The 12,440-nt window shown below is 40.9% G+C and overlaps 1 protein-coding gene across 1 annotated transcript in view; it reads right to left on the bottom strand.

The window, feature by feature from the left end:
• The window catches only part of clint1a (clathrin interactor 1a), a 230,668-nt gene that overhangs the window by 5,087 nt on the left and 213,141 nt on the right, over window positions 1-12,440 (bottom strand). Inside the window, exons 10-11 of the mRNA XM_068043203.1 lie at window positions 10,026-10,294; window positions 8,155-8,365 (exon numbers count right to left, since the gene is read on the bottom strand). Coding sequence (XP_067899304.1) covers window positions 8,155-8,365; window positions 10,026-10,294 — 480 coding nt within the window. The remainder of the gene's footprint in view (window positions 1-8,154; window positions 8,366-10,025; window positions 10,295-12,440) is intronic.

Below are 12,440 nucleotides of genomic sequence, written 5' to 3'. Positions count from 1 at the left end.
GGTTAGAGAGCAGGTGATATATTGACCAGGCCATGTTGATGCAATTCAGTTCCACTTCTAAAGTTGCAGTCATTTTTGTCATTACATTATGAACTTCTTCGTCCACATTTAACTAGATAATTGCCTATGTAATTGCATCATATTGCAATTACAACCACCTGCCAATGGTGGCACTGCAGGAGCTCCACTGGAGGAGAGTGTAAATACAGTGAGAGAAGTTTACTAGGCAGTCCCATTATAAACTTGGAGCACATGCAGGAATTTACAGAGAGTGCACACAAAGATAAGATTTAAAATATATTATAATTATATACAAACAGTAAAAGACTCTAATCATAATGAAAACTTTTCAAAACAAGTTGCGTATTTTATCTCAACTAGTATTTATTTTTCATTTTTCTGCCAAAATTCTCCCCTCCAGCCTGGAGCTGTTGGCTCCTGGCTGGCTACATTTTCAGTGTTGGCTGCCTTTAAGCACTTTACCCAAATGACTAAATTCAAACCTAGACAACACACACCAGCAGTCTATGCACAGAAGACATCAGCCAAGCCTGATCCTGTTCTCAAATGAAGTCCACATACCTGGACTTCCAGCAGGACTGCTGATTCCCAATCAGGAGAGGTGTATTCCGGGCACATGATTGTTCCATCTCTGGAAACCAGTGTCTTTGTGACAACTGTAGCTCCCCCACTCCAAACCAACTCAACACGAATCAAAGATAAAGCCAGTGACTTTCCTGGTTTGTAGCTGTCAACGCTGGACACGCTGTTCTAACCAACTAAGCTGTTGGTGGAACCTCAACAAGTACTTCAACTAGCTGTGAAAACCTTCACCTCTCATCTGAATTCTCCATGCTGGATTGATGTATGAGAACAGCACTATTCTTCCATATTAAGTATCTGAATTATTCCTGTAGCAATTAACAATGCCCCTGGATAACTGAAATAGAAGACTAAGTTTAATTATTTTATATCCAACTGCTAATTAACATCTACAGTAAGTTTCTATTTAAATGGGTTATTCCCTGTCCCCATCCCCCAGGGACACCACCTCTGTGGGAACCCCACTGACTTCAGTTCAGGCGACACTTAAAAACATGGCCATTGGGGAACTATACAGATTCCTAAATAACCTTTTACTGGAATCCAGGAATATTCCTGCTGGGTTGTCTGAAACTATGTCCCAAGAATATTAGCTCCTGCTTGGGTTGCAGCCGGGACTTCTTGTAATTGAGAATGAATCCCAGCTCTTGAATTGTTTGCTTCAGGGCTGAGATAGCAGACCTTAGTCATGCAGCTCTGAGGAACCAATCTTCCTGGTTTAGATATACATGGAATTGTTGCATCCTGAGGTGCACGCATGCAAAGGCACTTGTGAAAACCCTAGCTGCTGAGAAGCAGAAGCCCATACCTTGCACTTAAAACTGTGCCCCTAGAATCCAAAACAGAGAAACCTTCAGTAGTATTTACATAGCAGTATTACATCATATTTACAGTACAGACAGGATATTTGGCCCAGTGGGTCCACACTAGTGTTAATGCTTCACCCAAGCCTCCTCTTACCCATCTTCGTCTAACTATCAGCATATCCTACTCCTTTGTCCCTCATGTACTTGTATTACTTTCTCTTATATACATCGATGCTATTCACCTCAGCTACTCCATGTGGCAATGTAATCCTAAACTGCCTTACTGCAGTTTGTTTTAAGTTGGAAAACTGCTGAAAAGCATCAAGGAGAAACAAATTGAAGTATATATATATATATATATATATATATATATATGGATGAAATGGGCTAGTCACTGATTGGCTGAGGATGGACAAACCGGGGAGTGGGGGGGGAGGGGGGTGGTTGGTGAGGGAGGTTAAGGGGGGCTGTTCATAGCCATTTCTAACACAATATTGAATCTGCTGGTTTTCCTATTCCCCAAGAGCATATTTTATGTCAAAGGGCATTTATATTGGATACTGCTGTGGGGCCCATGAGAGTGACTCTAAATGGAGTCTATGAAACAACACAAAGGAAGCCACTGATCTCACTGAGTCCAGGTGTGGACTGTTGTGTCCAGTAGCATAGCAGTGTGCATTTGATTCGCAGTCAAACGCAATGCGTATCTTTGTAAAATGCCCTGACTTGTTTCAGTGATTGCCTGGAGTGGTGTGGCCTTTCGTTGAGTGGATCCTGTCCAATGGTTCTGATGGCAAGCCAATCTAATTAGATACCATGAGCTGAGTGCATCCATGAGCCTGAAATATTTGGATGAATGGCTCAAACTGCATCTCCTGCTTGTGTGTATTTGCCATGTTAATAGGAGACCTGAAGTACACTGTCACACTTGCATGGGTTCTGCTGAGTCTCTGTAGACACTGCACACTTGTCTGTGCTGGGGTCAGATGTTGGTCCACACCTTCAAGTCAGTTTAAACCCCATTAAAAAAAAATGATCCAGGCAAGATCTGAAGAACAGGTTCCACACAAGAAGTGCGAAGGTTTCAGAAATTCTTAACTTTATATGCCTTTGTGTGTTTAAAGTTTTGGTGCACCAACATGCCTTTGGATAATTCATCAAACTCTTCCTTCACCCTTTCCCTCAAGGAACTCGCGCTTCCAAATGGCTGCAGGTAGAGGGATACGTTCTAAATCAGGCACTTAGTAATTTACTAGTTGTGGAGTTCTAGTCTGTTCTGTTATGGCCAGGATCATGGCTTATTGATTGTCAAGTTGCCATTTTTTTTTTAAAGAAAAATAATTCTCGGGATGCGAGTGACACTGCCAGACCATCTTTGTTGCGTGCCCCTTACTGCCTTGAGGTGGTGATGGTGAGCTATTGCCTTGAGTTCTTGTTGATAGTGATCCCATAGTGGTGTTACGTGGAGAATTCCAGGATATTGACCCAGCAATAATGAAGAAATGGTGATTATGTCCAAGTCAGGATGATGTGCACCTTGGAGGGGTTTACATTCCAATGATCTTGCTGTTCTTGTTCTTCTGTGTGGGAGAGAAGGTGGCAGGTGGTGTTGAAGTAAGGTTGGCAAGGTGCTGCAGTGCATTCTGTAAAAGGCACATACAACAGCCACAGGGCTCTGGTACTGAGTGGAGGGGCTGGATATTGAGTTTGGTGATAGGGATACTGATAAGAGGACTGCTTTGTCCTAAATGGCAGTGAAACAACTGTAGTGGCTCCTGGCATAGCCTGGGGAAAGGGGGTCAAGTGTGCCTGTGATTCCTCATATTCCCCTATCCAGTTCAAGTCTTTGGATATCTCAGAAGAACTTATTTTCGAGTGAAAGGGGACCATGCCCATGCAGGTGGAGATGGGCTTCTCCACAAATGAGGATTTGGAATACAAAACTAGGCTTGTCAGAGATACTGAGAGTTATATTTTGGGAGAATTCCTAGTGATATTTACATTTGTTGCAAGGGAGAATAGCCCAAAAGGTGCTTGGTGCTGACAGGCACTTGAATTCCTTAAGCAATAGTGTCCCAGAAATGGGACTTTAAGTTGAGGGGGAGCCCCATGTTACTAAACTATGGTTACTTCCATAAAGATACCCCAGCTAAAAGTTAATTCTTGTAACAGTGGAAGGGAAGGGAGATTAAGAAAACAAAATGGCTTAAAAAATTGAACTGATAACAATCAGAGGCTACCAGCTGCATCAGAGAGCCAGCAATGGCCTTCTGACCTGGAGGGGACATGGACAGCAAGTATAAGGCACACTGTGTGCTATTAAAAAATACATATTCCAAAGGTTGAACCACTAAAAAGTTGAAGTTTCCCTGTAGATGGGTTTGTATCTGTGTTGGAAACATGCAGGGTCACTCTTGTTCCTTGATTAAAGCAATTATTTCAGACAATTCATTATCCCCTTCAGGCACTGGCAGCTCTAGAGACCAATTCAGAACCACGCATTTGTGCCAGTAGATTAACAACACATCACTGTATTGCTGACAAAACAATTCTGTGTTCCCAGGTTTTAAGAGAATTTAGAGAAAGAGAAGTTTCTAAAGGCAACTCTGCATTTAGCTTCCTAAATGCACTGTTTTTGTCTTCACTATGATGGAAAGATTTTTAATTGACAACTTGTATTTATATAGCACCTTTAAATGTATTAAAAAGTCCCAAGGCGCATCACAGAGACATTATAAAACAAAATAGGACACCAAGTCACATAAGGTGATATTAGGGCAGACAACCAAAAGCTTGGCCAAAGAGGTATGTTTTAAGGAGTGTCTCAAAGGAGGAAAAAAGGTAGCGAGGCAGAGAGATGTAAGGAGGGAATTCCAGAGCTTAGGGCCTAGGCACGGCCACAATTGGTAGAGCGATTTAAGTAAAAACAGAAAGTGCTGGAAATACTCAGCAGATCAAACAGCACCTGTAGAGAAAGAAGCAGAGTTAACGTTTCAGGTCTGTGACCTTTCATCAGAACTGGCAAAAGTTAGACCTCTAACCTTAGTCCCTCTAACCTTTGCAAGTTCTGAAGAAAGGTCACAGACCTGAAACACTAATTCTGCTTCTCTCTCCACAGATGCTGTCTGACCTGCTGAGTATTTCCAGCATTTGTTTTTATTTCAGATTTCCTGCATCCACAGTATTTTGCTTTTTATTGTGGAGCGATTAAAATTGGGGATGCTCAAGAGGCCAGAATTAGGGGAGCACAGATATCTTGGAGGGCCGTAGAACTGAAGGAAATTACAGAGATTGGGAGGGGCCAGGTCATGGATGGATTTGAAAACAAGGACGAGAATTTTAAAATCGAAGCATTGTTTGACCGGGAGCCAGTATAGGTTAGTGAGCACAGTGGTGATGGGTGAACAGCATTTGCTGCGAGTTTTAGATGATCTCATGTTTATGGAGAGTAGAATGTGGGCGTCTGGCCAGGAATGCCTTAGAATGGTCAAGTCTAGATGTTACAACGGCATGGATGCGAGTTTCAGCTGCAGAAGAGCTGAGGCAGAGGTGGAAATGGGCGATGTTAGAGGTGGGAATAGGCGGCCTTAGCGACGACGTGGATATGTGGTTGAAAGCTCATTTTCCGGTCATATATGATACCGAGGTTGCAAACAGTCTGGTTCAGCCTCAGATATTTGCCATGGAAAGGGATGGAATTGGTGGTGAAGGAGCGGAGTTTGAGAGAGGGACTGAAGACACTGGCTTCAATCTTCCCAATATCTTATAGGCCCCCTTTGCAGCTTTAGAATGCTGATTGTCAGGAAGAATTATATCCAGAAAATGTAACCACAATTTGTACACTAGCTAGTATCCACACATGATCCTTTGACCTTTGAAGCTGTAGTTCCAATTTTACCATATAGATTTGAGTCTCCTTGCAGAGACATATAGGCCTGTGACAGCACCTGCTTGTTAGTCAAGCTGGTGGTAGCACATTGTAGCAGTAAGGATGCAAATTTCATGGCTGAACCCAAGCGTTAGGGGGACTCCTGAGGACTGTCACTGAGGACAGTGAGAGATGTAGACGTTCAACCGGGTAGGCTGGGCCAGCAGCACAATTGAAGGTAAAAAAAAAACCAAGTCTTTGGAAATCTCTGGTGGAGACCTGCACTAACAGCAGCAAGAGACTATATTACATTTGACTAGTCTCAGATCAACTCTCCAGCAGACAATTAGAAGAGAATTATAAGGGGTGCAATATATGCACCACTTACAATTTATTAATTGCTATAATTAGAGCCCCAATTGGGATCCCAGCAAATTAGGTTTTTGCCCTTGCAATTTTTTTTAATGATTAAAAAATCTACTTGTGAAGAGCAAAGACCAGAATACTTAGCTCGTATTACCTCTGGCAAGATATTATAGCACTTGTGTTTATACAGCAGCTTACACAAATCATATCGAGATGTCTCAAAGCACTTCATAGAATGAATTATTTTTGAGGTACAGTGCATGCAATTTGGGCAATACAGCAGAGTTGTTTATCTGATATAGCTAATAAAACTACGATACTGTAAGAAATTGAGAGGAACTGCAAGGAAAGTCCAAGAAGCCCAGCCCATTCAGTTAACAGTGCAAACTCATATAATGTTTACTCACCTCCAAACCATACAATCTCTTGGGAGTGACAAAAAAAAAGGGAGTAACACATGGCCAATTCAGCAAACACTCTGGGGAATTCCTTTCCAATTTCCTAAGGTAATCAAGCAAAATTCCAGGAGTCCACAGTGGCCCACAACTTGTAATCACAGCTTTCTAGGATGTTGCCTCTTAGAAATATCTTCTGTTCTCAGGAAGATGCCAAGATCCTTTGACATCTCAACAATTTATTTGCTACAACATCCCGAAAATACTTCCTAGAATCTAACCCAACTCTATGGATTTTACAGATATTTATTACATATCTGTCTACCCAATGTATATTACGAAAAGCATATTCTTGTGTCACACTCACTTCCTGTGACACTTGTCCCATCAAACTTTACTTACTACAAGCATCACAGGGGATCTGCTGGTATATATAAAAAGTTTTGGATCTAGAACATGGTTGGTCTAAATATCACATCACTTCCTGTGACGACTGCCCTGCCACACTATTGATTGTATGAATTGATAAGTTGTTGTATTAACACAAGTGTTATAGTATCACACCAGAGGTGATGCTAGCTAAACATTCTTGTCTTGGTTCTCCATGAGTGGAATTTTAAAAATCCTCAATGAAGACAAATCTTATTATAAAAATCTGATATCGCAAAGCAGACAACAGCTAATCAGTAGCCTGTTTATTTTCTTCTACTGACTTCCAACGTATCCTCCAATTCACCATGAGCAATGCCATAAGAGATCTGCTAATATAGAATAGAATTTTGTAAGAAGCTTTAATAGGGAATCCTCTTAATATACAATAGAATTTGGAAAGAAGGTTTTAGAGAGGCAACCTATCCAATTTTACAAAAAACAGTCATGGGAATTATCAGTAATTTTCTGCACAATAACAAGATTGATGTGTGAGAAATACTGGAAAATGCACCCTACTGAATCCTCAACCTTTCACCTGAAACTCAAATTATGCCAGGTAGGAAAGAAAAGGGCACTATGAATGTCACTTCACTGACCAGGAGTAGGCACAATGGCATTGCACTAATAGCAGAAGAATGCCTTCAGTCGCAATGAAAGACTGGCAGGAGGATAGTGTGGTAAATCTTCATACCTAAGTGTGAACTAGTAAGAAGGATCCAGCTACAAACATGAGATAGTGGTGTGGAATTGAATAAGGCGGCACAGTCTGCTGAAACTGATTGGTACCAATTTTGATTTTTAAGAAGTGCGAAGTGATGCATTTTTGATAGGAAGAAGAAGAAGCAATATAAACTAAATGATACAATTTTGAAAGTAGTGCAAGAACAGACACTTGGGGGTGTATGCACACAAATTTTTGAATATGGCAGGTCAACTGAGTATGTTGTTACCAAGACAAATGGGATCCTTGGCTTTATAAACAAACAGTGGCAGAGGGTACTAAAGCAAGAAGTTATGCTAAATCTTTATAAAACACTGATTAGGCCTCAGCTGGAGTAGAGTTTTCAATTCTGGGCACCACACTTTAAAAAGGATGTCAAGGCCTTGGAGAGGGAACAGAAGAGATTTACTAGAATAATACCAGGAATGAAGGATTTCAGTTAAATTGAGAGACTGAACAGCTGAGTTTATTCTCATTAAAACAGGGAAAATTAAGGAGATTTGATAGAGGTGTTCAAAATCATGAACAGTTTTGATTGCTGACCCTTCTGTCATGGAAAGCAAAGAGAGGACACATATTTAAGGTAATTGGCCAAAAAAGCAGAGGCAACATGAGGATACATTGTTTAACACAGCGGATTGTGGTGCTCTGGAATACAGTGCCTGAAAGGGTTGTGGAAGGAGATTTAACAGTAACTTTCAAAAGATAATTGGATAAATACTTGGAGAAAAAAACTACATTGCTATGGGGACAGAGCAGGGGGGTGGGACTAATTGGACAGAGCTGGTACCAGTACAATGGGTCAAATGTTTCCAACATTACAACAGTGACTACATTTCAAAAAAGCACTTCAATAGCTGTAAAGCACCTAGGGACATCTCAGGTTGCGAAAAACATTATATAAATACAAGTCTTTCTTTCCTTCTACGCTCCATCATTCTATAGTTCTATAAGTGCATTTACCTTGCTGTTGCATCATGGTATTAAGTGATGGTTGCTGGGGTTTGGGAGGTTGCATGCCAGGTGTCAGAAAGTCCAGACTAATGTTAACACTTGGATCTGACCATGTGGAAGGCATAGATGGCTTGACTGCTTTCTGGCTCTCTTGCATATTCTGTGTGGGGACAGCGATAGCAGTGGGCCTCGACAAAGGTGCGGACAACATCTGCAATGGCTGAAAGAGAAAGACATTAGTTTGTTAAATAGAAGATATTCAAAACTGGGTGGATTTTCCTCTCCTTCCTATTTCCTCCTCTCCCTTCTTTCTCTTCACTCTTCCCCTAGATCCTTCATTCCTTGCTAAATGTACTGACCCATGTAACACTAAGCCATACAGACTAGAAGGCCATAGGATTAGTTTCTGGTCTACGTTGAGTGAGCTGATTTAGCAGTTTTTCTGCTTCAGTTAGCCTCAGTGAGTTCACCTTTTCCCAATCACTGTCCAGTCACCTGCACTTGATAGAACATATGCAAGGATGTTGCCAGAGAACACTTTTGAACTAGTTTTGAGGCTCTCCGCTGCCAAGTAGCCTGCTGACACTCATGGTTTAAGCACACACCCATGAAAAATAACATACTCAAGTGAGGTATAAAGAGGTCAGACAGCACCTGTGAAACTGTAAACCCATCAACAATTACCACCTTCAGGAAAGATGAGGGGAAAAAAAATCAGAAAACAAACAAAATAACTTGACGTGTAGACAAAAGTAGAAGCTAATGGTTAAATGTATTTTTAACAGTGAGACATCAAATTATTTTTGTGGTGACTGGGATGTGATTTCTCATCTTCTCATGGGCCTGTGGAACACCCTCCATAAATCCCTCCACTTTCGCTCCCTGTTCACTCAATACCCAGCTCTTCAGGCTTTTAGATACCTCTCCTAATTTTCTCACTAAGGCTCCATGAAGGACCTTGGGATAATTATCTCAGTAAAGTGCTATATAATGGGAGGAAATGTTGTTCTAGTAGCCAATAATAAATGGCCATCCTTTCAAAAAGCCCAATGATCCGAAGACCAACAAGAAGTATTTTAAATATTGTAATTGCCTTCGAGTATTTCATGCATAATTTCACTAATCACTAAAAGGCACACAATATAAACACCACTATCAGCTCTAGTTTTGACCAACATTTGCACAGTTGAGCATGAATCCATCAATATTTCAACAATGTTGTCACTAGCCTCATTACTACTCTATAAGTGAATTTGTACCTGGGATGACAAGTGACACACTCAGTTGATGATTACTTGTTCACTAATTCTAGCCCTTGAGCCCAGTGTCAATATACAGCTCAAGATGCTCATCCCAGCTACAACCTCAGACCCTACTAAATGTACAGTTCCATGTAGCATTAAATGATACAAACTACAAAGCCCTGGGGTTGGCAAGGCAAAACCTGTAACTGTATTAAAAACAGAAAATGCTTGAAACTCACTAAGTCCATCAATCTGTGAAAGAGAAAAGAAAGGTGAACCTTTCAGATGGATATCCTTCATCATAACTGGGTGACATCCAGCCAAGACATAACTTGTCTTTTCTCTTTATATATGATGGATCTGCTTTGTGCATACAGCGTTTCCTGTTTTCCATTCAGATCTCTCCAGTTTTCTCTCTAAGTACCTCTGGAATTTCTCAACTCAAAACATTAACACACCCACGATTACACTTCAACGAAATCCAAGTGGCAGCACTTCAAGTAGAGCTGTTAACCAACACTCTCCTGAACCACTGTCCATGACGCTTCATACCCAACATAAAAAAGAAATCATGCCTGGAGAGTCGAGCTCTAACCTATATACGATACTAGCTCCTGGTCATAAACGTGCACCCACCTGGGATCTGGATAAGGACATACTGGTACCAGTGACAGCTAAGGTGTTAGCAGCTGACATAGCAAAGTTCATGCTCTGGGATGAGGTCATGGTTGACTGCAAACCAGTCATCAGATCAAATAATTCCGTAGCAGCCGCAGGAGATTGGACAGGGGCATGCTGCATGTTGTTGTAAAGGCTCCCCCCACTTGACATGCTGGCCTGGTTGGACTGGGCTTGGTTGAAGGCACTCCATTCACCAAAATCGGCGTTCCCACTTGTCGGTGTGCCTGCAAGTAAGGGGGTAACGGTCAATGAAGTGAGTAGTTGCAAAGAACCAAAACCAAAGCAGACCCAACGTGCACAGCTCATGTCTACAGATAGCATCCTATCCGGACCATCCCTTCTCCTCTTACACATTTTCATTACTTTTAGCAAGGTAGTAACACAAAATACTGCATTAAATTGCATACAAAATGCACTTTCAAAAAATAAGTTTTAAGTTGGGGGTGTAGTTTATATAAGAGTTAATTTTCCTCCCTCAAAATTGGGATGCAACCAATAACTGGAAAACCTATTTCTTCTTAATTTCAAATGTCAGTAATTTCTACTTGCTCTGTTATTCGATGTGTAAGAACTTACAGCTATATTTTCCTGTTTGTGCATAAAGGGTTAAATCTCATATCCAGGCTGACAGTTCAGTGCAGTCGTGAGCGAAAGTCTCACTGTGGGAAGTACCGTTCTTCAGAAGAGACATGTCTGCCTGTCCTTCTAGACATTAAGGCTCTCACGGCACAATTTGAAGAGCAGTTAGTTCTCCCTGTGTCCTAACATTTCTTTCTCAACAAACACCACCAAGGACAGATTATAACTGGTCATTTGTTTCATTTTCTGTTTGGCGGTGATTGCTTTGCACAAGTTGACTGACTAGCTGCTCACATAACAGTCGCTGTAATACAAAGTAATATAAATATACTGTATATAAAGTGTTCCCAGATGCTGCAGACATAAGTGCAAAATAAGGAAGTTAAGTGCAAAATTTGAAGTTAAAATTAAAAAGGACAGAAAGAGGAACACAAGAAGCAAAAGTTATGACACAGCAAGTGAAGAAAACATTTAAATATTATGTAAAATTATGTTTTGAATGTGCTCAGGGTTAATATTACAGTAACAAAAGCTATTTCTGTTATTGCAGAAGGCAATGTTTCTCCAATGCAGAAAATAAACAGAACTAGTCGGGAGACACAAATTTCCACAAAACTCTCAGGATTTATCCAGATTGTCAGCAAAGTAGCAAACCGCCAGCATAGAGTTTCAAAGAAATGCAACTAACTTATATAAAAAAGCCCACATGTGCTGTTGGCCAGAGACAATCTTGCTTCAGATCTAAACTCTGTTACCATGTAATAGCAAGTTAAACCGCCGTTCATTTTATCAACAGCTGCAGAAAAGGCAGGCCTGAACCACTCACCCATTTAGTAAAAGCTAAGGGCATAGCTAGTAAATTCATCAAAAATGAAAACAGCATCTGCTACCCATCATTTCCTGACAGTATATTTTAGGTGAAACTGAATCCCTACCATTTTTTCACCATATCTTTCCTCTCAAAAATAATTACTTACACTAGACATAGCTCTAGGGCCATACCCAAGGGGTCATTGCCCATCTGAACTGTCGGCAGACTATTTAATTATAAAGGCACCATAGACAAGCCTTATCCAGTCTTCACCAAATGTCCATCCGTGCACACGTTTCGGTATCATTGTGCTATCAGGCGTAAGAGCCTCAGTTGATATTTTGTTTTATCCTCCCTAATCCAGGAACACTGCAGCCAATTATAACACAGTCCGATTTAAGTGAGCATGGGTCAAGGATGGGATCTTTCTAATATGTCTCAGTACCACACCCAGCGGTGCATTTACTCAAGTAGGCATCAGCAAAGATTCAAACAAAACCTTTCATTTTTTTTTGGAAGGAAGAGGTGGGAAGAGGGAATAGAATGATCCCAAAATACAGTACCCTTTCTGCAAGCATCTTTAGTAAATACTTGAATTATTTCAGCACTATTTCAGCAACATGCAATATAAAGTGGAACCTCTGATATCTGAACTCCAATTACCCACCAACCTGATTACCCACCATGATTTTGCAGGATGAAGCCTTGTAAAAGATGCCACAATCCATAAATATACTCCTTGTTATTTGTATGGCATTCATCTTGTCCGGTGTCTAGTGTTGTACTATTCATCCAGGCATAAAATTTGGGGACTCTTGATTATTTGTCAATTCCCATTATGGAGGGCACATTGGCAGTGTACCAAACTTTAAATAAAGAAAAACTGCAACACTGTGTTCAGTGGAATTGCACGCTGCTCATTTATAGGTGCATTAGTTAGCATCCACAGCTGATTAAAAATGGTTCTGCTTCAATTAGTT

This window comes from Heterodontus francisci, chromosome 12 (genome assembly GCF_036365525.1).
Source record: "Heterodontus francisci isolate sHetFra1 chromosome 12, sHetFra1.hap1, whole genome shotgun sequence".
NCBI classification, from domain to species: domain Eukaryota; kingdom Metazoa; phylum Chordata; class Chondrichthyes; order Heterodontiformes; family Heterodontidae; genus Heterodontus; species Heterodontus francisci.
This window is presented reverse-complemented; position numbering and strand designations above follow the sequence as displayed.